The sequence below is a fragment of the Drosophila novamexicana genome, unplaced genomic scaffold, assembly GCF_003285875.2.
Source record: "Drosophila novamexicana strain 15010-1031.04,08,12 unplaced genomic scaffold, DnovRS2.1 tig00000108-arrow-pilon, whole genome shotgun sequence".
Lineage (NCBI taxonomy): Eukaryota > Metazoa > Arthropoda > Insecta > Diptera > Drosophilidae > Drosophila > Drosophila novamexicana.
The window spans coordinates 5,106,915-5,133,818 of record NW_020824772.1 but is presented as its reverse complement, the minus strand read 5'-3'; the positions used below and the strand labels follow the sequence as shown (position 1 = coordinate 5,133,818).

General features: G+C 40.1%; 2 protein-coding genes and 1 long non-coding RNA gene across 5 annotated transcripts; 2 read left to right on the top strand and 1 right to left on the bottom strand.

Annotated features, from left to right (window-relative positions):
• Positions 1-5,691: 5,691 nt before the first annotated feature.
• On the bottom strand, positions 5,692-7,490 carry LOC115757705 (serine protease HTRA2, mitochondrial). The gene is made up of 2 exons (XM_030698056.1): positions 6,185-7,490; positions 5,692-6,118 (listed from the first exon to the last, which is right to left on the bottom strand). The coding sequence occupies exons 1-2, from the start codon at positions 7,282-7,284 to the stop codon at positions 5,953-5,955; spliced, it is 1,266 nt and encodes a 421-aa protein (XP_030553916.1). The 5' UTR covers positions 7,285-7,490; the 3' UTR covers positions 5,692-5,952.
• Positions 7,491-7,820: 330 nt separating this feature from the next.
• LOC115757704 (phosphatidylinositide phosphatase SAC2) lies at positions 7,821-15,690 on the top strand. 3 transcript variants are annotated; one of them, XM_030698051.1, is made up of 12 exons: positions 7,821-7,917; positions 9,886-10,114; positions 10,178-10,604; positions 10,663-10,784; positions 10,843-11,208; positions 11,273-11,600; positions 11,663-11,733; positions 12,530-12,745; positions 13,014-13,247; positions 13,302-14,384; positions 14,784-14,934; positions 14,994-15,690. In XM_030698051.1, the coding sequence occupies exons 1-12, from the start codon at positions 7,821-7,823 to the stop codon at positions 15,120-15,122; spliced, it is 3,453 nt and encodes a 1,150-aa protein (XP_030553911.1). In that variant the 3' UTR covers positions 15,123-15,690. The 3 variants fall into 3 exon arrangements, with proteins under 3 accessions (XP_030553911.1, XP_030553912.1, XP_030553915.1); XM_030698052.1 differs by lacking the exon at positions 12,530-12,745 and having other exon boundaries at positions 14,994-15,122; XM_030698055.1 differs by lacking the exons at positions 13,302-14,384; positions 14,784-14,934; positions 14,994-15,690 and having other exon boundaries at positions 12,530-12,884; positions 13,014-13,096.
• Positions 15,691-19,111: 3,421 nt separating this feature from the next.
• LOC115771984 lies at positions 19,112-20,167 on the top strand. Its single transcript, XR_004019005.1, has 2 exons — positions 19,112-19,292; positions 19,923-20,167. It is a non-coding gene; the product is annotated as an uncharacterized LOC115771984 (long non-coding RNA).
• The last annotated feature ends 6,737 nt before the right edge of the window (positions 20,168-26,904 follow it).

Here is a 26,904-nt window from a genome sequence, read left to right as displayed (position 1 = left end):
TAGTGGAGATCATTAATCACAGGCTGGCCGGGACTGCTGTGCGGATACGTAATTTAGTGGCCATAAATAAAAGAAACTTCGCACAGAGCTGCGAGTGAAATTGAAATGTTTAAGCGATGAGACAAATGCTCGACTTGATTGGAGCACAGCTTTAGCTTTAAGTTTTTATTTTTGCCTTGGTTTGGCACTCGCCGAGTCTGAATTAATGACATTTTGCATGAGTTTCGATGTTGTTTATGAAAACAGCATTCAGTTCGCATTTACAGTTGGTCGCACTGATTGATGCATGTGTTAAACAGAAAATGCGCGTAGTTCATATATATTTATCGTATGTTGCGGAGAATACCCACACAGTCAAATAGTGCACGCACAGCTGTCTGAGAAACAAAAGACTTAGGCAACGAACTAGGTTGACGAAGGCAAAGCGTGTTGCAGCTTTTATTGTGTCTATGGCTATTTGTAGGTTTATGACAGCCATAGAACATAAAATTGAACTACCATCCAACAACAACAACATCCGTGAAAAAGCCTTCTGTGTTCATGCAAAAGAAAAAAATAGGAGAAAGTGTTGCAGGGGGCCCCCGGTCAGACTGCGCCGTTTGCCACATTGTCAACGCTGCGACATCTGCGAGGAAATAGTAAAAATAAATTATTGCTAAAATAAAAATCAAGAAAAGAGCTGGCAGCCGACAGCAGCCAGACAGTCAGGCACGCAGCCGTCCAAGTCGGGATGCCGCGTGTGTTGTAATTTCAATTAATGTTGCTTATAAAAAAAAACTTTTAGAGCTTTGTGCCTATTTCGCTGCCTGGCATTTAATTAAAACATGTGACGGCATTTATGAGGGGTGGGCGACATCAACCAGCGCTTCATGCGTTATAAACAAAGGCACAAACAACAACAACATTAACAGCAGCAGCAATAGCAACAAGATCAGCAACTGAGGCGATTGAAACAGTGGGAAAAAGTGTGAAAGAAATGCCTCAGGCGTCGAGCATCGCCCCAGCGCGCAGCGGAATTTGAAAAGAAGTGAAATTTTTGCCGTACTCTTGTGTGTGAGAACCGCAAAGCAATTAATTTGTATCAAATACACTACAGCTATCAAAATAAACGACTAAGGTAGTTACAGCTATACGAGTATTGGGTACACTAAAACACTTGCATAAATTTAACTGAAAAATAAAATATTTTTTATATATCTATCAATACAAAATAACTAAACACGTAATCAATTTGCTTATGAGCTGAAAAAAGCTCGTTAAAGATTTAATTACTTCGTTAAATCTATCTTTAATTTATTTGTTGTAAAAAATAAAATAATAATAATAAAATCTAAGGCTGCTTCATGAACAGAAACAACTGTTATTGCAACATTAAATATATCCATAAAATAAAAATAATTAAAAATGTTATTTTAACTTCCACACATTTACACTAGTAGAGTATAAATTAGTCAATCACAAATATATAATGGAACTTTAAGTTGTTTTTGTCTTTCAACTTTTTTTTGCTGCCAACTTGGTAGCAAAAAGCATTTTATAAATTAGAGCAACACTTGCTGCGCTGCTATCGGCAGCTGCTGCTGTTGTCGTTGTTATTGTTGTTGTTGTTGTTGTTGTTGTTGTTGTTGTTGCTGGCGTTGCCGCCTTTATGCCGCACCTTGCATGCGAAAATCTTTTCACGCCTCGGGCCAGGCAACATGCGAAAAACTAATTTCGGCGCACACGTCGTATGTCTTGCTCTCAGTGCGGGCTGCGGCAGCACTGTCTCAACCTGCAGCTCGACGACTCTCCATGCCGGAAGATGTTTCAATTTTGTGAAAAATCGCAACAATTAAGTGATTCAGGTGGCCTGATTTCTACGCTTAGACGCCAACTTTAGCGATAACTGTGCGAGCCCTGGCTGCGTTAGGCTCTATTGTGTTTGGGTCAAATTTGATGCGCCATTACGATGACGTCATTGAATCATTCAATCGATTTCGAATGTATGAACGACCTGTGCAAGCTTTGCATAATTTGTCTAAAATGGTCAAAAGACATTTGAACATTGAATCCGAACATAAATCGTGAGATGCTTGTCTTGTGCGCTAGTCACAAACGCAACGCTGACAAATCAATCAAGCGACAAGCGCGAGGGGAAACACTTGACATTTGACAGATAATACTCGTAGTAGCTAGCATTTACAATCTGGCTAAATAAAGTTTAGAAGCTGGCTTAGCTTATAGTCCCAATCAAAACGATCATTGGCGCCGTCATTGCTCCAAAACAAACGATTTAGGCAACGAACTTGTGGCCACACTTGAGCATAATTGATGAATTTACCTAAATAAAGAAAACAACTGTAGAAGCTTCGCTTTTCCAGCAGGTGAAATTTTCATAATTATTAATGATGATGACTTTTTGCGCCAGCGTAAATATTTGACTAACTCTACACGGCCAGAGAGCACGACAGCTAAACGGAGCCAGTACCGGGACAGAGACCCCAGACCCCATAATGCCCAGCCAGATGAGTAAACTGACCCACTAAGCTGGCCTCGCCAACGTTGTTGGACATTTTATAAATGCTATTTTACCAAGTGCAAAATGTAAATGAAAACTGTGCAGCGCCCTGCGGCGAACCGGCACCAGCAACCGACATTGGTTGCAATAATTCAGTAATTTTAAAGCTTGAGCAATTTCATAAATTCACATTTTCAGCCCAGTGGCCAGCGGTTGCCACACATTTCCGCGTAATCATCATAATTTTTCATGATTTTCCATGATATTTAATTTAATGCATTTGTTAATTTAGTGAAGTCCGCATCGGAGTCCATTACCAAGTGAATACAATTTGGCACACCGCATAAAATGGCACATTTAAATACATTTCAATTTGGACAGTTCCACTGACGATGACTTCATTAGCCAACTCGTTTTGCCTGCAAAAGTGTTTCTCGATTTCTTGATTAATGCTGGCCAATGACGGGATCGATGCCAAGACACAGTTTCTTCTATATGTGCACACATACACATACTTAGCTTTAACTTCAACTATGCTGCCAGTTGGGGCTCTGCTCCCCCGACGCCCAGTTGTCAGTTATCATCATCGTGCGAGCCCGTTCGCATGATCGCTTTGCCAGAATTATTATGTAAGTTTTGGCATATTTAAATGATTTATGGCCCGCGGCATTGGCCATCGGCCGTGCGGCCCAGCTTGCTCTTGGCTTTGCTTTTTGTCTAAGATGTTAACGTCGAAGTTAAAGCTGAAATTGAAGTTGAAGTCGAAGTCAGCGTCGGCGTTGGCATCGATGACTTCCTGTCCATGACCGACGTTGAGGAGAACTTTTCATATGCGGGACTTGAACTTTTGGGGGCGCTAAGTCGCAGCCATTTGTTATCGATGGTAAAAGTTGCAGGCACTGAAATATTTTACAGTTGTGTGTCATGAACTTTAATGTTAAGCATGTTTTTTTTTCTGTTGCTATTGCAATTGCAATAGCTGCTGTTGTTGATGTTGTTGTTGTTGTTGTTGTTTATGCAGTTTTCATTGCGCCTGCCGATACCTTTAAATGTGAGCAGTTCATGGGAACAACATTCGAGAAAGTCGTTGTTATTGTTAATGTAGTTGTAGTTGTTGCTGTTTCTGGTGTTGCTGTTCATGTTGTTTTGGCGCACATTCATAGGTGCCAAAGCTCGCAGACGTGCTGAGGTCGCGTCAAGCATCAAATGGCAGACCTAAAACATAATTACACGTGCAAAATCTTATGTCCGACAGTTTTGGGTTAACGCGACAAAGCATCACACGGCTACAACATGATTGTCAGGTGTTGCAATTAACAGCACGTTTAATAACTCAATCAAAAGCACCAGAGATAGCGATGGATAGGCCAAACTGACCCTCATCAATATAATATGCAACAAAAATGAACAGCCATCGATGGAAGCTGCGCCAAATGCGTACCTAGCTAACAATTTATAATTATTGCCATTTATGTAAGTGTAAACCAGTGTAAACTCATACCCATAAACATTAATAAACATATAATATGTAAGTATTGTTGCTGTAGACAAGGCGTGCGAACTTGATCAGCCACAAAATACACGACGGCAGGCGGCATACGGCAGACGCACAGCCAACCGTAGCACACACATTAGTATGATCTAAATTAAAAATACAATAAACTAATCTATATTATAACAAATAGGAGATTTCTGATAGCCAAAACATAGATGCTCTTTAAATATAAGAGCCACGACCTGTGATATATGGATTCCTCCATGTTTGTTTTAAAGAAAAGTCAACCGAATGTGAAAAAAGAATATAAAAAAAATTTGTGTTAGATGAATATATTAAAATAAAAGATGATATATGTGAAATTAAGCAATTGTTATGCATTAAATATAATACAATGTCCAACTTTTGTGATTTTAATCATTGAACGCAGAGTTTTAATAACTAAGTATTTTACAAAAGTATTCAACCTAAGAAACATTTATGTACAATCTTGATTATATAGTCCATAGACATCAGCAAAATAAAGTAGCAAAAATATTTCTCACGGGTTTGTAATTTAAACTCGCCAACAACAACAATAACAATAACAAATTCGATTGTGTCGACCACAAGTTAATTGCAAAGTTTGAACGCGATAGTTTTGTGGACTTTTGATATATTTCAATTAGTTGTAGTATAGGTGAGCGGCAGACTAGGGAGAGAGAAATGTGAAACGTGCAGAGTAACAACAGTCTGGCCAGGGAAGAAAGTGCAAGCGCCATGCGGACAAAGAGGTCTGTTTGCTTAACCCCGTCGAGTATTGGCAAATTTATGAACATAAAGCTGCATTTATGCGTGCGGCTTATATGCAATAAAGGTAACTTAGTGCCAACAATGTCATAAAGGCCGCTGCCACATAAACAACACATCACAACAACACTAACGCACGCACACACGCACACACACTGGGGAGAAAAGTGAATTCAATAAGTGAATTTATGTGCAAAAACTAAAAAAGCGTAGCAGGCAGGCACATTGCCAAAAGCGAAAATAAAATTAATAATCACAAGAATTTCACTTTTCACGCAACGTCAGAAAACAACAACAACAACAACAGCAACAGCCGCATCGGCAGCTACATCATCATCATCATGAACATCATCATCATCGTCATCGTCTGCCTTGTCACCCACAAACAGGCAAAGCGCTGCGAACACAGTTGCATAAATTTATTGAAATTTGCATTTCGGTTTTTCGGAGCTGACGCTTTTGTTGTTGCTGCTGTCCCAAGTTTTGGCCTACAAAAAATATGGCATCGATTGATCGCAACGCAAGGTATTTCAATTAGCGTAAATACATTTTTGTCGTTGTTCGACCGGACGGACAAACAGACAGGCACGCAGACAGACAGTCAGAGAGGCAGACGGCAGTCAGATTGGCAGACGAGCAGCCGCGAAAGAGAAATCGAAAATCTTTACAGACGCTTTTAAACAGCAACAGATGCGTAAATGAAGTTACGATTTTGTCGTTATTTCAAATGGCCAACGATAACCGCCAGCTCGACGATCTATGCAAATTTCCTATGGACAACTTCGTTAGCGGAGCTCAGTTCAATTATGGGTAACAAATGCTTACTTTAATGCGACTTTTTGCATTTGCATTAAACTTGCTGCGACCAGATTAATTGCAGGAATTGTCTGTTTACTTTTTCACGTTGCTGTTTGTAATACGAATTACACATATTTTATTTTACCTCAACTGTAAACACCAAAATTTGATGTGCTATAATTTGTATTGAATTTCGGGCGCAGCATGACAATTACTGGTATGCTATGTGGCAGCCACCTAATTAGCGGACTGCATATGCGTTATAGTGGCAGCTCCTCTTTATATTGCAAACACAAAACATTATACAAATTTATGCAAAAGCATTATACCAAAATCGAGAGCGTGTATAGCAGTGGTCAATGATAAAACTGGATCAGGGATCTTCCGGCGTAATAGTCACTCGCATTTGCTTAACGCCACGCAAAATGACAATATCCAATTCCTTTTTGCCGTCTGCCAGCGCATCGTAAACATCGGAGGAGTTTTTGATTTCCTTCTTGTTAATGTGCGTTACAATGTCACCCGGCTGTAGACCGCCACTAGAAAGAGAGAATGAACATATTACAAACGGCAATTCATGGACATATATATATAATGCCGCCTACCTATGCGCCGGTGAGCCCACAATAACCTTCCACACTAGCACACCGTGCGACAGAGTGTTGGGCATATTTTGCGTCCGTGACTTCAGCTCGAAGAGTATATCGGGGGTGAGGGTAAGCATTGTGATGCCCATATACCGTTTAACTGGATAGCCTGTCTTGTAGGCGGAACCCTTCCTGCGTCGCGCTGCAGCACGCTCCAGAAATACTTTCACATAGTCGATGGGTATGGCAAAGCTAATGCCGGCTGTGACCTTCATGGAGTTGACACCAATGGCCTCGCCGTCCAGATTCACCAGCGGCCCACCAGAGTTGCCAAAGGTTATGGCAGCGTCTGTTTGCAGGTAATTGATGTCGCGGTTGCGCAGCCCCAGCTCCTGTGAGGCCCGCTGGGTGGAGCTGATGACACCCGCCGTCACCGTGTTGCTCAGGGCCAGCGGGCTGCCTAGGGCGACAACCCATTCGCCAGATCGCAGTGTGCTGCTTTTGCCCAGCTTCATCACGGACAGGTTGCTCACTTGAATACGTAGTGTGGCAAGATCGGATGTTTGGTCCACATCCTCAATGGTGGCTGGAAAGGTGCGACCATCGGACAGACGCACCTGTACCATTGTGTTTGGCTTGTTGATAACCACGTGAGCATTGGTCAAAATAAGACCGTTCTGCTCAATCACAAAGCCAGAGCCGTTCGATGCCGTTATGGGCTGGCCACTGAAATAGTCAAAGTGCCTCGTATCCTTAATCTCTATGTAGACCACAGAGTCTGCGCAGCCGGCGACCACATCTGCAATGAAATTGAACTCACGCCGGCGTCCGCTCAGCGCGCGCGCCGAAATCGTCGGTGTCAACTCCTCCCGCTGAGCCACCATTGTGCTGGCCAGTGCGCCAAGCGAGAAAGGCACAAAGAACCGAATGACGCTGCGCCAACTAAAGCCGGTATATCCATTTTTGTTTTTGTTATTATTATTGTAGTTATTGTTACTGTCATCGGTTCCTATGCCATTGGTTGCACCATGCGCGGATTTGTTGCTGCAGTAGTACAGCGTGGGCGCACTATATCGCTTCAAAAACACTTCCAGTTTGTTGATGCTGCGCAGCGCCATTAATTTATGTGATTATATATCAAAATGTAGTAATCGTTATTTAATTTGTGCTTCCATTTGACACTTGGCTGCTCAGCTGTTTGACACATACGGAGAGCTGCCTGCTCTGTCACGCAACCGCGTTTGTTTACAACCTATCGATAACCGCTGTACAAGCAAGTAGTATGCAAATGTTGGACGTGTTTAGCGACAGAAATATTTCTGTTTATTCCAAACAAAATCTTTTTATTGTCATAAACAACAAAAAGACAAATAATAGAAAAAACCCTGCTCTGCAGTCCATACAAAATATTTTACTTGTCATACTACTATTGCCCAGTCTGCTTGTTGTACGACTGCTCATTACGTGTGTGGCCCGATTAATGATGCCAGTTCTATCGATAACTGCAGCTTTAGTGGACTCTCATTCGATTGCATGTCCAAAACAGTTGAGGAGGCGTAATAACCATGGAGCAAAATTAATTGTACAAAAATTACTTAAAAATTAAATTTACGTGTAAAATGTCACAAATAATCTAGTGAAACGACGCAACATCATGGAGGTGTTCCAAACCGATACACATTACATATTCGTGAAGCGGGACAAGAGTCTCTGGTGGAATCGCAAGACATCGGAATTTACAATAAAGCCAGGTAAATACGCGGATGAATCATTGTGTTGGTGCAGCCCAGCAGCCGTTTTTTGTAAGTAATCTGAATCGCGCGTTGTTGTTGCCCTGCCACATCTTGCCTTGTCAGCATTGACTTCACGTTTAAGCGCTTCAAAACAAAAACGGACGCCTTGCAGTCTGAGCCCGACGCACTTAAATGTTTATAAATATATATGCTGCTCTAGTTTTAAGCTGAATGTCAAGGCTACAAGTGATATGGCTTGGATTTCAGCTATAGCCGCCCACTTTATGGCAGTTTCCTTTGTTTCATCCGCTTTGTTCTGGGCGTTTTTGCCTGGCTCTACGGTGTATGCCTATGTATGTGTTAGCTGTATACATATATACATAAATACAGAGTACAGTAGAAACTCCCATGACGGACAGATGTACCTCGTCTGCAAACAGGTCAATTTTGTTTAGTTACAATCTTTTCGTTTTTTATTGCTTCGACACATCGCTTTAGTAAACATAGTTTTACGCAGAACATATAAAAAGTTAGAAATAACTTTTACTGAGCAGCCGTGTTGACATAATTTATAAGGAAGTCGTAAAAAAAAACGAGCTGAGCTATCAATTTGTATGCATGTCCTTTTAATTGGCTTAGGCCCGTCATTCTGTTAATTGCATAGGCTTTACACCTGTTACCTTTACTAACACGCAACTGGCCGACCATTGAGTTTCCATTTAGGATTGGATTCAGTGTTTTTCTGGTGGAGTTCCCCCATGCCATGGCCCTTGACGTGACTCATCAGCTGACCCTGACCGTGACTTTTGTCTTTGTTCAATCGCCTAGTTTGTTTTCTCATAAATAAATCTCGTTCAAGGTTACAGCAGCTGCTTTTCATGTCAACTTTCGGTAGCCGCTGAATATTAGTTTTTTTTTTGGTATTTGGCCTGTTTGTTTTGCCTTAAACCATAATTTTTGAAAAGTATACAAATCTTTTGGATATACTTATAATATGTCCTGCCTTATAAGTTGTATAATCTCTTGATCAGCATCGATAATTTGACGTTTTAGCGAACTTCATCTCTGTTTATTGTTTATTTTTTGTACGTGTGAATCTCTCTCGTCAATCTCTTACTTTCATTACATAAATAAGAAGAATTTTTTAGAAACTACTTGCAGATGCGATATTATAGGCTTTGGTTGTTAGTTTTTCTGGCACGTTGAAGTTTGTTGTACTGATAACTCAGATAAACTAGCAAATAAGATAAGATTAACAGGAAATTGCGTTGCCTTGAACTAATATATTTATATAATATATTTATAAATATAATGTATGTCATGCTACTATTAATTTCGCTTTATAATGTGCAACCCCACAACCAGCCACAGCCGTGAGGCACTTAGCTCAAGGATGCTTTAAAAACGGCCGTGCAATTCTATACTTTTGTTATTTCTATTTTTAGCTCAAGGTAGGGTGAAAGTGCGCATTAATTGTTGGTTGAGTTCATTGGCAGCATAATATAGCACTTATTCCATTAGTAGCTTAAATCAAGCCACCCCCACACATTTACGCAAACATATATGTATAGAACGTGGTTATTCATCAAGAGCTAAATGTATTGTTTTTTTTTTTTAAATAACGAAGTCGTTTTGTTTTTATTTCAATCATAAGTTTATCAGCTGCGCATTTTAGCTTATAACTGCAGCGAAATATTGTTTACATTTATTTAAAGGCGAGTCGATCGGTTTGACTATATTGAAAGGAAGGCGTTTGCGCTATTTTATTAGTAGGGCGTTAAGCGCATTGGTAATCAAATGTAAATGAAGGAAAGCAAACATCAATTAGACGCACATTGTCATTAGGCGGCAATAAAAGTAAAAGCTCTAATTGCTACATGATGACAGCTACTGGCAATTACGTTCACCCATTAAACGGGCAGCAGAACATCAGCAATATAAATATATTATTACTTTCATATGCTTATACCAACTGTTTTTTTCCAGGATGGGATCTCAGCTCCGTCGAAGACATCGAATGTATTGGTGTTACGCATGGTATTGTGGGCGTCATCTCGCTGCCCAATGTTTATGAGCCGCACTTGGTGGTCATAAAAGAGGCGACGGCCGTTGGTGTGCTCTATCCGCCCCATTTGGTGTACAAGATCAAGTCCATATGCATACTCAGTGCCGATGAGCCGGATTCTGAGCTGTCTAACTGCACCAAGCACACGAAGTAAGTTTAACAGATTTTAAGAAAATTCCAAGTTATGAATGTGATCTACGTGTTCTTTTACAGAAGCAACAACTCCACGCCCACGCATAGCGTCTCCTCAAGCAGCAACAAAAACAACAATGGGAGCAGCAGAGCTGCCCAAGCGCCAGGCACGAAGAGCACTAAGCTCTTCGAAGGCATGAATAAAACGTGGGGTGTGGTCAAGAGCGCGGGGAACACAATCAAGGCTACCACCCAGCAGGCAGCCAATTTAGCGACCAAGCAGGTCAAGAACTCGGTGGGGATACGAGAGCCCAGGCAAATCGAACGACGCATTACTGAGGAGCTGCACAAGATATTTGATGAAACGGATAGTTTTTACTTTAGTTTCGATTGCGACATAACTAACAATCTGCAGAGGCACGAGGTTAGGGCGGATGATGGGCAGCCACAGCCAGATGAGCGGTTCTTCTGGAATATGCACATGATTAGAGATATAATCAAAATGAATGTGCGTATACGATGGATAAGGAGAAAATATAAATATTCTAATACATTATGCATTGCAGGATAAAACATGGATACTGCCCATCATTCAAGGTTTTGTGCAGGTTGAAGCAAGCGTCATAGGCAATGACTGCTTTACATTATCTTTGGTCTCGCGACGTTCACGTCATCGTGCGGGCACGCGGTAAGCTTAAGGATACTTTCCGAATGACATTCGTTTAATTGCAAGCCTTTATGTGCAGCTATAAGCGTCGCGGTGTGGATGAAAAGGGCAATTGTGCCAACTATGTGGAAACGGAACAAATACTCTCATTCCGTCATCATCACTTGGCGTTTACGCAGGTGCGTGGCTCGGTGCCCATTTACTGGAGTCAGCCCGGGTACAAGTATCGCCCGCCACCACGTCTGGATCGCGGCGCAGCCGAAACGCAGCAGGCATTTGAGCTGCACTTTACCAAAGAGCTGTCCATCTATGAGCGCGTGTGCATTGTTAATCTGGTGGAGCAGAGTGGCAAGGAAAAGCTTATTGGCGATACCTATGCAGAGCATGTGATAAAATACAGCAACGAACACATTATCTATGTCACATTTGACTTTCACGATTATTGGTGAGCGGCCATTGTTATAACTTAATATTCATGTATTAACTTTTATATCTGTATTACCTACTAGTCGCGGCATGCGCTTCGAAAATGTGTCAGCATTGATTGACGCTGTTGGCCCAGAGGCAGGTGCAATGGGCTTTCACTGGAGGGATCAGCGCGGCATGATTTGCAATCAAAAGTCAGTTTTTCGAGTTAATTGCATGGACTGTCTGGATCGCACGAATGTGGTACAAACGGCCATTGGAAAAGCTGTGCTGGAATCGCAGCTGGTTAAGCTGGGACTTTCGCCACCCTATTCCCCAATACCGGAGCAGCTGAAGTCACCATTTATGGCACTATGGGCGAACAATGGTGACATTATAAGCAGACAGTATGCCGGCACCAACGCGTTAAAAGTTAGAAATTGGTTTCGATTCTACCCTACAAATAATTAATGCCCATATCTATCGTATTCCAGGGTGACTACACACGCACGGGTGAGCGCAAAATCAGCGGCATGATGAAGGATGGCATGAACTCGGCCAATCGGTTTGTAGATTATTCCAATTACTTAATTATGCGTTCCTTTTTATTTACTTTCGCCTACATTTTATCTATTACCATTATTTTGTAATCTAATGAACATTATTTCATTATAATAATTGAAATCGAAAGTAATCGGAGCTGATATCTCTTGGGTTTATGTTCTTAAGTAATTGAGTATGGTCATCATCAACCTATTGCCCTGTTATCAATCAAGTTTTCAAATACCTTTTATGATAAGAATCGACAAAAGCCATTTCAAAACAGTTTACCCATTTTACTAATTCCGCATGCCTTTTACAAACTATAACTAATCACACTATGCAACAGCTTAAAATCGTGTTGATAATTCAGATATTTATATAGAATTGGGCCCCTAATAACGAAATGGATGTTATAACTTTTTCGCAGGCAAGGTTTTTTTTTAAATAAAGTTGAAAATGTTAAATATATCTTGGCATATTTTTACCAAAACAATTCATTTCGTTATTGGGTCCCAAAATCTATACAAAATATCGGTTTCATCAAACGCAGTAACAAAAACTTAAATTCTGTCGCATAGTCTTATAAACGTTATGCAACTTGTTATTTGTTCAAGCTTCAATTCAGTTGTACACTTCACCCAAAGATCAAAAGAGTTATAGATTATAAGCTACAACATTGCATACTCTTTAGCTTTGAACCCATGCTCTGTACTTGGGTGAAGGGTATTCCAAACCACGTTCTAACCAATGGCAAACTGCTTATCTATAAACCCGTTTATCTATGACTCATAGCTAATGTTGTGCCAACTTCTTCGTAGCTTTTTCATTCAAAACTTTGCCGACTCGTTCCGCCAGTGCATTATCGATCTGATGCAGGGTGAGCTGCGGCACGCAACTGAATTGAGAGAGGATGAAGTACTAGAAACTATTGTACACATACTCACACCCGAGTCACACCCACCATTACTTGGCTATTACAATGCAGGCGTCCTGGGACCTGAGCTCAAGTTGCTCGAGTCAATTATCACTAACAGGTGCGCTGATAGGACCATGTCTGAAGTCTTGCCCGCCGATCAACCAGATGGCCAAGCGAACAAATCAAAAGAATTCATACAATTACAGTTTTTAGTTGCTCCAATTGTTACAATTTTCTTGTTTCTTACTTTATAAAAGGTATATTACCATACGACTTTCAATATTATTTCATTCATTAAACATCATTTATCTGCATCTGGCTTCTTTTATTAATTAAACTAACTTACGATTTGGTAATTAAATTGATGTGCCATCCTTATGTTGCAGTTACTACCTAGCACGGTTTAAGGACTCATATCGCCAAGCCACTATCGATCTCATGCTGGGCAATCACGTCTCTTCCGAATCGCTAAGCGCTTTGGGCGGTCAAGCGGCTCCAGATGAAACTGATGGTGAAAGTGCGGAACAGGCCAAAATGTTGGTGGAGGATTGTCGCCGTTTACTGTTGAGCTCAGAGCAGTATCCAGTGGGTGCTTGGGGCTTAATCGATGCTGATCCCAGGTAATTATTACAGATATTTCCCTGAGTTAACAATTTTCAACAAGTTTTCTATAGCTCTGGTGACGCCAGCGAAACCGAGGTGGACTCCGTGTTGCTGCTAACCGACGATTGTTATATTGTTGCCGAATACGATTCACACCTGGACAAAATTGTGCGTTTTGAGAAGGTGCATTTGACGCAGATACGTCTCATAGAGCTGGGCATGTATCAGCAAACGAAAATATTTCAAAACTCCGCGCCAGCTTATCTCTGCTTGCGCTTGAACTATTGCGTTGATAATCAAGAAGGATACTTTCACATGTTCCGCTCAGCTAACTTGCGATTCTTTAACAATGCGGCGTATGTTATAAAAACTCAAGAGGAGCTAACCGAATCACTGACATCAATTGTGGAAATGTTTCGAATTGCTCTGGAGAATGCAGGCAATCCAGATGTGCGCTTTGTGACTGGCGGTGTGCTGCAGCGACGCAAGAGTAAGCAGCCATTGCTTGACGTCTCCAAAGGGATGCCACGTAACCTATCCGAATCTCAGTTGGTGCAGTTCAGTTCCAAGGCGCTGTCTAACGTAGCTGGACAGTTCTCGAGACTAGGTCAGACTTTCAAGAAACCCTCGAGCGCCGCACAAGCCGGAAACGTTGCCGCCACACTTAATCCACAAGTAATGCGCCAGTCTGAAGGCACTGGCTTGGACCTCTGTCAGGAGGCCGAGAAGGCCGTTTTCACCGTTGGAGGCAAGCAACGTGCAAACAGCAGCAGCAGCACGGATACAGAAGAGCACGACAATAGCTTGTATGAGCCCGAGATGGACTCGGATGTTGAGATTGCTTTAGATAAAGCCAACTACAATGAGAACGCCTTCCTACCCTCAGTAGGCATTGTAATGGGCAGTCAGAAAGAGCAGCCGAGCTCCTCGATTAATATGCAGCAACTGGAGCCAAAGGATAGCATGTGCAAACCGACTGAGGATGTGCTCACTATTTCTATAACAACAGTAACTGATAATGTAGGCTTACCAAATGGGCTGCTGGAAAATGCGCCGCCCGTGCGTTCAATTACACCAAATCCGCAAATATGCGTTCAGGCTGAAGAGGCGCAGGAGGTGGATGTTGAAGAGGGCATGCCAAAGCTCCAGTCAAGGTCGGTATTCTACACTTAGTTTCTCTTATTACAATACGGCTTTGTTTATTGTGTTCCGGTTTTTATGTTGTTGCTAGCCTATCTATACTCTACTTGTACCCGAATCCATATATTAGTATTTGTGTTCTTTTGTAAATGTATATGTTATGTTACGCTTATTGCAGATATAGCTCTTAAGTTTATAAATATTATGTACGGTAACCTTTATATGTTCAATTTCACTCATATACGTAAAGTATTTATTATAAGCATATCAGAGCATGTATTATTAAATAGCGAAACCTTTGTGCCTGTTTTTTATACAATCGAAATGCTTAGAAAACGCTCAAATAATAAATCTATATGGCAAAAGTATTACCGCCTTTTTTTCTTTTTACGATATGTTTAATCCGTTTTTAGTTTTGGTGACAGTGAACTAAGCATTCCTCTGGCCCAGCCAGTCAACAGTGAAGCCAACAAGCTTAAACATCTTACTAGCCCACTCTCAAAGTTTGCCAAAGGAATGCAGAACATTGGTATGAATCTGGATCCACGCAGACTAACCACCAGGGTAAGTTGAAATTAACTTCTTTATATAAGCCTATATCTGATTGTCTCGATTGCTTGCAGACTGGCGCACACTCGCCCATCAGCGTATCGACAGATAACTTTCCTCCAGATCGCGGTCCAGGCACCCGTGATCTTTTGATGGAAATGTGGGCAGCTGAGAAATGCAAATCCAAGCTAATAGCTCTATGAAATGAAATGAATGGAAATAAACTTCAGCTACACCACGCAATTATTAATTAGTATAGTGATATAAAGAATTAATTATCTTACAAGTCATAGCGCAAAAAGTTTATTCTAGCTGTTTCACGTGGCACCTTTATTAAAAAGGAATTTATTTATTATATGTAGTCATATCTAGTCATGCGGCACGTACTTAATATGCATGTCCCTTGAAGTGTACACAATATTTGCAAAGATTGTGATTGTAACTGCAGTGCGTTAATTGACTTGTTTGTGTGTCTGTTATTAATTTATATACATTATGTGTTTACATACTGTATGTCATTTTTGTAAACACAAATGGTTTTATTCGTATGGTAGATAAAGAAAAGCAAAGTGTGTTATGTATGCGTTGGTCACAAAAAAACAATTTGAATAGCTTTAGGTTAAAATATTTTAAATACTTTTTTAATATTTATGTGCACTGATGTAGAAAAAGTACGTCAAGAAGATTGCTATGCCTTATAAAACTATTAGCCAATTGCTCATATTTAATTGTTAAACTAATTCGTGATGCAGAAAAACAAAAAAACGGCAAATAAACAGCAACAAAAAGACAAGACAAACAAAAGACTTGGCCATATGCGTAAATAATTTTTAATTTTACACTAAACACAAACACAAATTAATATTTGTTGCTGACAAGTGCGTATTTAAAATAAATACTACAAAATGTAGCAGTACCCGCTTAGAGATTAAAGACACTAACAATTTTCTGAAAACATAAAACAATTCGGGAATCTAACGAATACAGATAAATTATACATAGTACAATTATCCGAATATGATGAATTTTATTAACCATAGAAAGTTTTATGTAGCTTTATAATGTAATAATGTACACGTTTACGCCACCGAATACTTACATAAATATGTGCTAAATAGACCCTAATATATTTGAAACACATAGAAGCCACGAATTGCGTAAGACTTAGTTTTTCTCATTATACGCTTGGAGGAGGGTTTAATTATTTTTTTTAAGAATGTGTAAAACGTGTAAAATGATAACTTCGATCCCATATGATCCCACATGATATAGTCATGGACGTTTATCATTGCGTGGTTATGAAGCTATTTTGAATATAATTTTGAAATAGCAATGAAAATATAGTCTTCGGATAATGATACTGCAAAATTCATACACTTGCCGAATCGGGAACCTCGTTGTTCAATTGCTTGGTGAATATCTCCTTTTCTTCAAAAGAGACCCAAAATAATCTGATACTTTGGCATGGTTCAGTTAAAGTTATTTGGTTAAGATCAGTTGTTTTTGTCGTCGATTTGACCAGGATATTTAATGTTCGGCAACCGAAGATAACTGCGTGTTTTCTAACGCGTTCCCATCCAATTGGAACGAAACGTGTCAGTGCCAAGTGTTGTCCCATTGTGTGATGGCCCTTGTTTACATAAGTGATAAAAAATGGCAGACAAGCCACCACCAAAGCTGGCCACCAGAGCGTCGTTGCGTTGTGGAAATCAAAAATCCATTAAAATACCACGGAAACGGACCATATAACGCTGCCAATCAGCTTATGTATACATAAGTGTGTATGGCTCTATTGATATTGGAGTTTTATTTATGCGAACTTTACCCCGGCCAAGCTGGGCCACAAGCCAGCACCCAGCGAACTTTTGGCACGTCAGCTGATAAGAGCCACACGGTGCTGTTATTTTTTCTGTTTTGGCCAAGCGTCCAATATCATGCTAATGTTGCCACACAGTTGCATCAATTGTTTTTCAATCAAAGTGCCATCAATCTTTTTGAATGTTTGTTTAATTAACGCACAGGCCGCATTGGCTACCTAGCCCAATGGCAACACCCACAGCAGCAACAACAACTCGGCGTAAATAAGTATAGATTCGTTCATGCCAATCCATTTGACCCCCGGTCACGCTTGATTGCCGTGTATCCCTGTGCTGGACTCCGATGCAGTTGTGCCCCCTGCTTTCGTTTTCGCCCTGCTTTAGCTTGGCATTTTTCTTTCGCATTTCACTTCCTAACTTTGTCCATGTCTTTTGCGTCCATTAAGTGTGTCTGTGCTAAGACTTGGAAATTGTCTTTTGAATGTTTCAATTACACGCCTTCTTAAGCACAGCTTCTCTTCTCAAATTGAAGCAACGCTTGAGCCACCAGTTCCCTAGTTTTCAGTTGACGGGCGACTGGCTTGTCGTGACTTCAGTATTTTGGCTTTTATGCGCCAATAAAGTGAAATACACAGATATTCAATGAATTTACTGCCTTCAATCTATCGCATGTACGTACGTGTGTGTGTGTGTGTGTGTGTGTGTTAGGTTTCCCAGTACACTACCCTTAACATCTTTGCACCCGCCTGCCACTTTCGTTAAACACTTTTGCCTTAAACCATTAATTTCCTATACGTTCGACTTGCACATGTTGGTAGCCAGGACCCGGGTCTACGGAGAACTTAATTTTATTGCTAAAAGCGGGTTAAGTGCTCGACGCACAGCTGAGTGCCTCTATTATATAAAGCGCAGAGCCCACTGATGCTGTCTCTTTGATAGGAATCGAATTTGCTTTATGGCATGTATGCTAATTTTATGTCTAGTTAACATTCGCCTTGGGACTGGGAGCATTGTCGATGCCTTGGAGTACATTTACTTTGATTGACTTTTAATTTACATTTGAGCCCGATGGCAGATACTGTAGTTGGTATTGTGGGTCGAAAGTTAACAGCAGTATCTAACTAAATTATTTTATAGCATGCGAAAAATACGATTTAACTTCTGTTATTCTATATATAAAGAAATATAGCGACTATAAAGCTGCTTTTGAGTTATAACTGCCCGTAATTACTTATCAACTGTTCATGCTTAAGCTCTTCAGCGGTCTATTCCTCAGCTCTTGATAAATGCCCATTAAAATAAATGCATACAATTTGCGTAAAACTATAAATTTCAAGTATTTGCACAATGTGAATAAATGAATCGCAAGAACCGTAAAATCAAATGATGCATAAATAAAATCAATGCCAGCCGGCGTGCCAAACATGACCTAAAGGTCAAAGTGCGATATGTGTGCGTGATATACGAGGATGTATGTTTATGGCCACAGAGCAACCAGATTGACACTCGAAAGCAAATTAAATAGAAAATTGCGTTTTAGGAAAACTGAGCCAAAAATCGTTGTGAAATTTTATACATAATTGAATTTATGGTCAAAGCGTGGCACACACAAACACACGTCCAATCTGTGCATACAATTACCCAACATATAGACAGAGGAGGTCAGATCAGATCTGCGCTGTTCGGTGGGTGACTTGGCCCATTGGCCTGTGGCTGTTGCACCACACGCCAAACAATTGGAAACCGAATGTCATCTTCAATTTCAAATTCAATTATAAAACAAATTGGTTTGAGCGCAAATAAATACAGATATACACACACACGCACACACTGGGATATCCTTAATGTATATGTGTGGGGACTGGTCGAAACACTCGAGGCAACATCAAATGGCAAATCCATTCATCCACTTTGCAATTGTGTCCAGTCGCTCCAGTGAAATAAATGTAATGAAATGTTAACAAATGACAACAGGCTGGCAAACAAGTAGCAAAAACCGCAAGGGTGGCTCGCTTCTGCATCCATGCTGTCCGTCCAGCCAACGTACACACAAACGCGCGCACACACACACACTCTCCACGTATCGAATTAGTTTGATGAGATTTATTGGCTCAAGTCCCACTTGACCAACAGCAGCGCCTGGCCAGACAATTATGGATTAGTACCATTTGTTTTTGGTTGGCTAAGTGACTGGTCGGACTCTGGAACGTCACAGTCACATGGTCATGGGCGAATCATGTGGATGATGATGATGCTAATGTCAATTCTATGGCATTATATGGCACCGATTTTCATTGCCTTTGGTTCAGATTCTCTCTATTACCTAAACGTATCGAATTACCATGCGGGCAAATCAAATCCAAACCTACGACCAGACCGAAACCCAAGCCAACTCCTGGCCAGTTCAGCCCACGCACGTTGCTTGTCAACGCCAGCCCTTTGCAGGTCCTTTGGGGAAATTTGTCAGAGCATCAGTAGCGTTAAGGTGCCAATTAAGGGCTTTTTAGTATCAATTACAAAATCGCACGTTTCCACACCTTTATCAAGCTTGAAGATGTGAGTCCATGTGTATGTGTTAGTGTGTGTGTGTGTGGTTGGGTACGTATGAGTGCTTATGTGTGTGCATATGTACGGGGTTGGAGTCCTCCTCTTGTATTACGTGGTCGCTGTGACATACTGGTCAGCATTTGGTTGGGGTTGGCGCTGTGGTTCTGGGGCATCTTTTGTGAAATTGTTTTCTGTCATTGTTTTTATTTTTGCTCCCTTCTGTTTTGTCCTCTTTTGACACTCCGCATTTGACAGCGTCATTTTGCCAGTGATTTATTGTCTCGATGCCGATAAATAGGGTTTGCCATTAAACTTGTTAGATTCCTGGAACCATAATCGAGAGATAAAATTACCCTCGATTTAGATTTATATTCCATGGAAGTGTTTAACTCAAACGAGAGATGGGTTTCTAATAAGACAATTAACAGCTTTTAAATATAATTGTTAGTTAATGCTAAGAAATGAACATAGTATAATCAACAGAAATCAGAATATCTTCCATATTTTTGCAACAGATAAGAAGAATATGTCCCGCATATAATTTTGTAAGAAAACATTTATAAGCTCTGCAAGAGCTGTATTAATAAATATTGATAATTAACACTTCTTTACGGAGTATTTATATAAAAATAACTATAGAATTGGCTCGATTTCCGATGACGATAAAATGGGAAGAACAGGAATAACAATGACGGATCTCTTCTGGAACCATCTAAGGAAACACAAAAAATATAAATCAGAAAAATTCGTGATGCATGTGCACATCTTTATTAAACTTTTTATTAAGCCTTTCAACTTCATTCAACTCTTGCTTGTATTTAATAAATTGTCGAGTTTAATAAATGTCGCGGCAGCGCGTGTAGCTCTGCCTCTGACATAGGTAATTCGCCTTTTGAGTGCACACCCAGTTGTTCATTTGGAAGGCAGAATCCTTGCGCCATAAATGTATACAATGCTCAATGCCGGGATAATCAGGCTGATGAATGGACCAAGATGTAAATGCCAATGGCAATCCGTTAGTTAAGGACATGAATTTATGATTTGTGATAAAATCGTTGCCCGATATCCAAATTCTTGCATTATTATCATAGCCCTCTTTCAGTAGATAGTTTGAAATCGCATTCATCTCTTCAGCCGATTCAATTAGGGCCAAATCTCCACCAAATTTACGGCAAATGTGTACTGATTCGAACCAGCTAACCTTTTCTGATTTTTCAATGAAGTAGTACTTCTCACCAATCCTAATGTACATCTGAGCCTCGGCATTCTCACAGACAACTAATTACTTGGAAAAATAAGAATTAATTCTCTTACGAACTTATTTAATATATTACCTTCAATATTATTTTTTTTGGGATAGTTGAAGTCAAATGCCAGAGCACTGCACAGGCAGACTGCAAAAACAGAGTATACAAAATATCTCATTGTAGAACGCTTATTGAGTGACGAGTCAACTTTACCATTAAGGTAGGACTGTCAGTGGGTTTTTATAGCGACTCAACACAATAGCGAATATTTAAAATAACATGTACCATGTGTTTAGTTCAATGTCTTCATTGGCTCTGTACTTTTTATCTTATCATGAAGAATGCAATTAAAGAAAGACATTGCATTTAAGGTATGCTGTAAATAATTAGTGATTAAAACTCACGAACGAATCTTCAAACCCCAAATTTTAATGTTTGCCATTCGAACATTATAAAATGTTCCAGATACTATATCTTATTTATTAAAGATAAGTGTACCGTAGGTGTTATTTAAAGTTTATAAATTGAAAACGATCTTGTTTTTAATTTGTTGTATGTTTGTTAAACATTTTTATACCCTGAACCCATTAAAAATGGGTATAAGGGTATATTGTATTTGTGCGAAAGCCAAATTTATGTTATAGGCAGAAGGAAGCAACTCCGACCCCATAAAGTATATATATTCTTGATCAGCATAAATAGCTGAGTCGATCTAGCCATGTCCGTCTGTCTGTCCGTCCGTCCGTCCGTCCGTCCGTATGTATGAACGCAAGGATCCCAGAACCTATAACAGCTTGAGACTTGAAATTTTAGACGTAGATGCTCCTAGCTCCCGTGCAGATCGAGTTTGTTTCCGATAATCGATAACTTACTCCGTTTCTAAGCAATCGATAAAAATCGATATCGATTTCCTGTTTTTGGGCAATTTTGGTAAATAATAAGAACTAGAGTCACAAAAGTTGACGAATCTTGGGGTAAGATTTGGACATGAATTTCGACTAAAAATCGGTGTCGAGATTTGAAGGCCACATTAATCTAGAGGGAAAACCATGAAGAAAAAACCAAACTTCGTGAAAATCGGATGAGATTTGACCGAGTTATGTCGTTTTTGGGGCTTGGAGATATGTCGTTTCAAAACGACATAATCTCGCCATGATCAACGGCGGAGTTTCAAAACGACATAATCTCGCCATGATCAACGGCGGAGTTATGTCGTTTTGAAACGACATATACGAATCTTGGGGTAAGATTTGGACATGAATTTCGACTAAAAAATCGGTGTTCAGATTTGAATGCCAGATTAATCTAGAGGGAAAGCCATGAAGAAAAAGTCAAACTTCGTGTAAATCGGATGAGATTTGACCGAGTTATGGGGGTGGTAATTTTTGACCCATGTCTATATACGAATCTTGGGGTAAGATTTGGACATGCATTTCGACCAAAAAATCGGTGTCGAGATTTGAAGGCCACATTAATCTAGAGGGAAAACCATGAAGAAAAAGCCAAACTTCGTGTAAATCGGATGAGATTTGGCCGAGATATGGGGGTGGTAATTTTTGACCCATGTCTATATACGAATCTTGGGGTAAGATTTGGACATGAATTTCGACCAAAAAATGGGTGTCGAGATTTGAATGTCAGATTAATCTAGAGGTAAAACCATGAAGTAAAAGCCAAACTTCGTGAAAATCGGATGAGATTTGACCGAGTTATGTCGTTTTTGGGGCTTGGAGATATGTCGTTTCAAAACGACATAATCTCGCCATGATCAACGGCGGAGTTTCAAAACGACATAATCTCGCCATGATCAACGGCGGAGTTATGTCGTTTTGAAACGACATATACGAATCTTGGGGTAAGATTTGGACATGAATTTCGACTAAAAAATCGGTGTTCAGATTTGTAGGCCACATTAATCTAGAGGGAAAGCCATGAAGAAAAAGCCAAACTTCGTGTAAATCGGATGAGATTTGACCGAGCTATGGGGGTGGTAATTTTTGACCCATGTCTATATACGAATACAGGGTAAGATTTGGACATGAATTTCGACTAAAAATCGGTGCTCAGATTTGAATGCCAGATTAATCTAGAGGGAAAGCCATGAAGAAAAAGCCAAACTTCGTGTAAATCGGATGAGATTTGACCGAGCTATGGGGGTGGTAATTTTTGACCCATGTCTATATACGAATACAGGGTAAGATTTGGACATGAATTTCGACCAAAAAATCGGTGTCGAGATTTGAATGCCAGAATAATCTAGAGGTAAAACCATAAAGTAAAAGCCAAACTTCGTGAAAATCGGATGAGATTTGACCGAGTTATGTCGTTTTTGGGGCTTGGAGATATGTCGTTTCAAAACGACATAACTCCGCCGTTGATCATGGCGAGATTATATCTTGGGGTAAGATTTGGACATGAATTTCGACTAAAAATCGGTGTTCAGATTTGAATGCCAGATTAATCTAGAAGAAAAAGCCAAACTTCGTGTAAATCGGATGAGATTTGACCGAGTTATGGGGGTGGTAATTTTTGACCCATGTCTATATACGAATACGGGGTAAGATTTGGACATGAATTTCGACCAAAAAATCGGTGTCGAGATTTGAATGCCAGATTAATCTAGAGGTAAAACCATGAAGTAAAAGCCAAACTTCGTGAAAATCGGATGAGATTTGACCGAGTTATGTCGTTTTTGGGGCTTGGAGATATGTCGTTTCAAAACGACATAACTCCCCCGTTGATCATGGCGAGATTATATCTTGGGGTAAGATTTGGACATGAATTTCGACTAAAAATCGGTGTTCAGATTTGAATGCCAGATTAATCTAGAAGAAAAAGCCAAACTTCGTGTAAATCGGATGAGATTTGACCGAGTTATGGGGGTGGTAATTTTTAACCCATGTCTATATACGAATACGGGGTAAGATTTGGACATGAATTTCGACCAAAAAATCGGTGTCGAGATTTGAATGACAGATTAATCAAGAGGTAAAACCATGAAGTAAAAGCCAAACTTCGTGAAAAACGACATAACTCCCCCGTTGATCATGGCGAGACTATGTCGTTTTGAAGCGACATATCTCCAAGCCCCAAAAACGACATATATCCGCGCGGAGATATGTCGTTTCAAAACGACATAACTCCGCCGTTGATCATGGCGATATTATGTCGTTTTGAAACGACACATACGAATCTTGGGGTAAGATTTGGACATGAATTTCGACTAAAAATCGGTGTTCAGATTTGAATGCCAGATTAATCTAGAGGGAAAGCCATGAAGAAAAAGCCAAACTTCGGGTAAATCGGATAAGATTTGACCGAGTTATGGGGGTGGTAATTTTTGACCCATGTCTATATACGAATACGGGGTAAGATTTGGACATGAATTTCGACCAAAAAATCGGTGTCGAGATTTGAATGCCAGATTAATCTAGAGGTAAAACCATGAAGTAAAAGCCAAACTTCGTGAAAATCGGATGAGATTTGACCGAGTTATGTCGTTTTTGGGGCTTGGAGATATGTCGTTTCAAAACGACATAACTCCGCCGTTGATCATGGCGAGATTATATCTTGGGGTAAGATTTGGACATGAATTTCGACTAAAAATCGGTGTTCAGATTTGAATGCCAGATTAATCTAGAGGGAAAGCCATGAAGAAAAAGCCAAACTTCGTGTAAATCGGATGAGATTTGACCGAGTTATGGGAGTGGTAATTTTTGACCCATGTCTATATACGAATACGGGGTAAGATTTGGACATGAATTTCGACCAAAAAATCGGTGTCGAGATTTGAATGCCAGATTAATCTAGAGGTAAAACCATGAAGTAAAAGCCAAACTTCGTGAAAATCGGATGAGATTTGACCGAGTTATGTCGTTTTTGGGGCTTGGAGATATGTCGTTTCAAAACGACATAACTCCGCCGTTGATCATGGCGAGATTATATCTTGGGGTAAGATTTGCACATGAATTTCGACTAAAAATCGGTGTTCAGATTTGAATGCCAGATTAATCTAGAGGGAAAGCCATGAAGAAAAAGCCAAACTTCGTGTAAATCGGATGAGATTTGACCGAGCTATGGGGGTGGTAATTTTTGACCCATGTCTATATACGAATACAGGGTAAGATTTGGACATGAATTTCGACCAAAAAATCGGTGTCGAGATTTGAATGCCAGATTAATCTAGAGGTAAAACCATAAAGTAAAAGCCAAACTTCGTGAAAATCGGATGAGATTTGACCGAGTTATGTCGTTTTTGGGGCTTGGAGATATGTCGTTTCAAAACGACATAACTCCGCCGTTGATCATGGCGAGATTATATCTTGGGGTAAGATTTGGACATGAATTTCGACTAAAAATCGGTGTTCAGATTTGAATGCCAGATTAATCTAGAAGAAAAAGCCAAACTTCGTGTAAATCGGATGAGATTTGACCGAGTTATGGGGGTGGTAATTTTTGACCCATGTCTATATACGAATACGGGGTAAGATTTGGACATGAATTTCGACCAAAAAATCGGTGTCGAGATTTGAATGCCAGATTAATCTAGAGGTAAAACCATGAAGTAAAAGCCAAACTTCGTGAAAATCGGATGAGATTTGACCGAGTTATGTCGTTTTTGGGGCTTGGAGATATGTCGTTTCAAAACGACATAACTCCCCCGTTGATCATGGCGAGATTATATCTTGGGGTAAGATTTGGACATGAATTTCGACTAAAAATCGGTGTTCAGATTTGAATGCCAGATTAATCTAGAAGAAAAAGCCAAACTTCGTGTAAATCGGATGAGATTTGACCGAGTTATGGGGGTGGTAATTTTTAACCCATGTCTATATACGAATACGGGGTAAGATTTGGACATGAATTTCGACCAAAAAATCGGTGTCGAGATTTGAATGACAGATTAATCAAGAGGTAAAACCATGAAGTAAAAGCCAAACTTCGTGAAAAACGACATAACTCCCCCGTTGATCATGGCGAGACTATGTCGTTTTGAAGCGACATATCTCCAAGCCCCAAAAACGACATATATCCGCGCGGAGATATGTCGTTTCAAAACGACATAACTCCGCCGTTGATCATGGCGATATTATGCCGTTTTGAAACGACACATACGAATCTTGGGGTAAGATTTGGACATGAATTTCGACTAAAAATCGGTGTTCAGATTTGAATGCCAGATTAATCTAGAGGGAAAGCCATGAAGAAAAAGCCAAACTTCGGGTAAATCGGATAAGATTTGACCGAGTTATGGGGGTGGTAATTTTTGACCCATGTCTATATACGAATACGGGGTAAGATTTGGACATGAATTTCGACCAAAAAATCGGTGTCGAGATTTGAATGCCAGATTAATCTAGAGGTAAAACCATGAAGTAAAAGCCAAACTTCGTGAAAATCGGATGAGATTTGACCGAGTTATGTCGTTTTTGGGGCTTGGAGATATGTCGTTTCAAAACGACATAACTCCGCCGTTGATCATGGCGAGATTATATCTTGGGGTAAGATTTGGACATGAATTTCGACTAAAAATCGGTGTTCAGATTTGAATGCCAGATTAATCTAGAGGGAAAGCCATGAAGAAAAAGCCAAACTTCGTGTAAATCGGATGAGATTTGACCGAGTTATGGGAGTGGTAATTTTTGACCCATGTCTATATACGAATACGGGGTAAGATTTGGACATGAATTTCGACCAAAAAATCGGTGTCGAGATTTGAATGCCAGATTAATCTAGAGGTAAAACCATGAAGTAAAAGCCAAACTTCGTGAAAATCGGATGAGATTTGACCGAGTTATGTCGTTTTTGGGGCTTGGAGATATGTCGTTTCAAAACGACATAACTCCGCCGTTGATCATGGCGAGATTATATCTTGGGGTAAGATTTGCACATGAATTTCGACTAAAAACCGGTGTTCAGATTTGAATGCCAGATTAATCTAGAGGGAAAGCCATGAAGAAAAAGCCAAACTTCGGGTAAATCGGATGAGATTTGACCGAGTTATGGGGGTGGTAATTTTTGACCCATGTCTATATACGAATACGGGGTAAGATTTGGACATGAATTTCGACCAAAAAATCGGTGTCGAGATTTGAATGCCAGATTAATCTAGAGGTAAAACCATGAAGTAAAAGCCAAACTTCGTGAAAATCGGATGAGATTTGACCGAGTTATGTCGTTTTTGGGGCTTGGAGATATGTCGTTTCAAAACGACATAACTCCGCCGTTGATCATGGGAGATTATATCTTGGGGTAAGATTTGGACATGAATTTCGACTAAAAATCGGTGTTCAGATTTGAATGCCAGATTAATCTAGAGGTAAAACCATGAAGTAAAAGCCAAACTTCGTGAAAATCGGATGAGATTTGACCGA

Coding starts and splice junctions, on each gene's coding strand:
- LOC115757705 (XM_030698056.1), bottom strand. CDS start 7,284: ATGGCGCTGCGCAGCATCAACAAACTGGAAGTGTTTTTGAAGCGATAT. Junction 6,119..6,184: donor GTGGGCTCACCGGCGCATAG/GTAGGCGGCATT, acceptor CTCTCTTTCTAG/TGGCGGTCTACAGCCGGGTG.
- LOC115757704 (XM_030698051.1), top strand. CDS start 7,821: ATGGAGGTGTTCCAAACCGATACACATTACATATTCGTGAAGCGGGAC. Junction 14,385..14,783: donor ATGCCAAAGCTCCAGTCAAG/GTCGGTATTCTA, acceptor ATCCGTTTTTAG/TTTTGGTGACAGTGAACTAA. Junction 14,935..14,993: donor CACGCAGACTAACCACCAGG/GTAAGTTGAAAT, acceptor GATTGCTTGCAG/ACTGGCGCACACTCGCCCAT.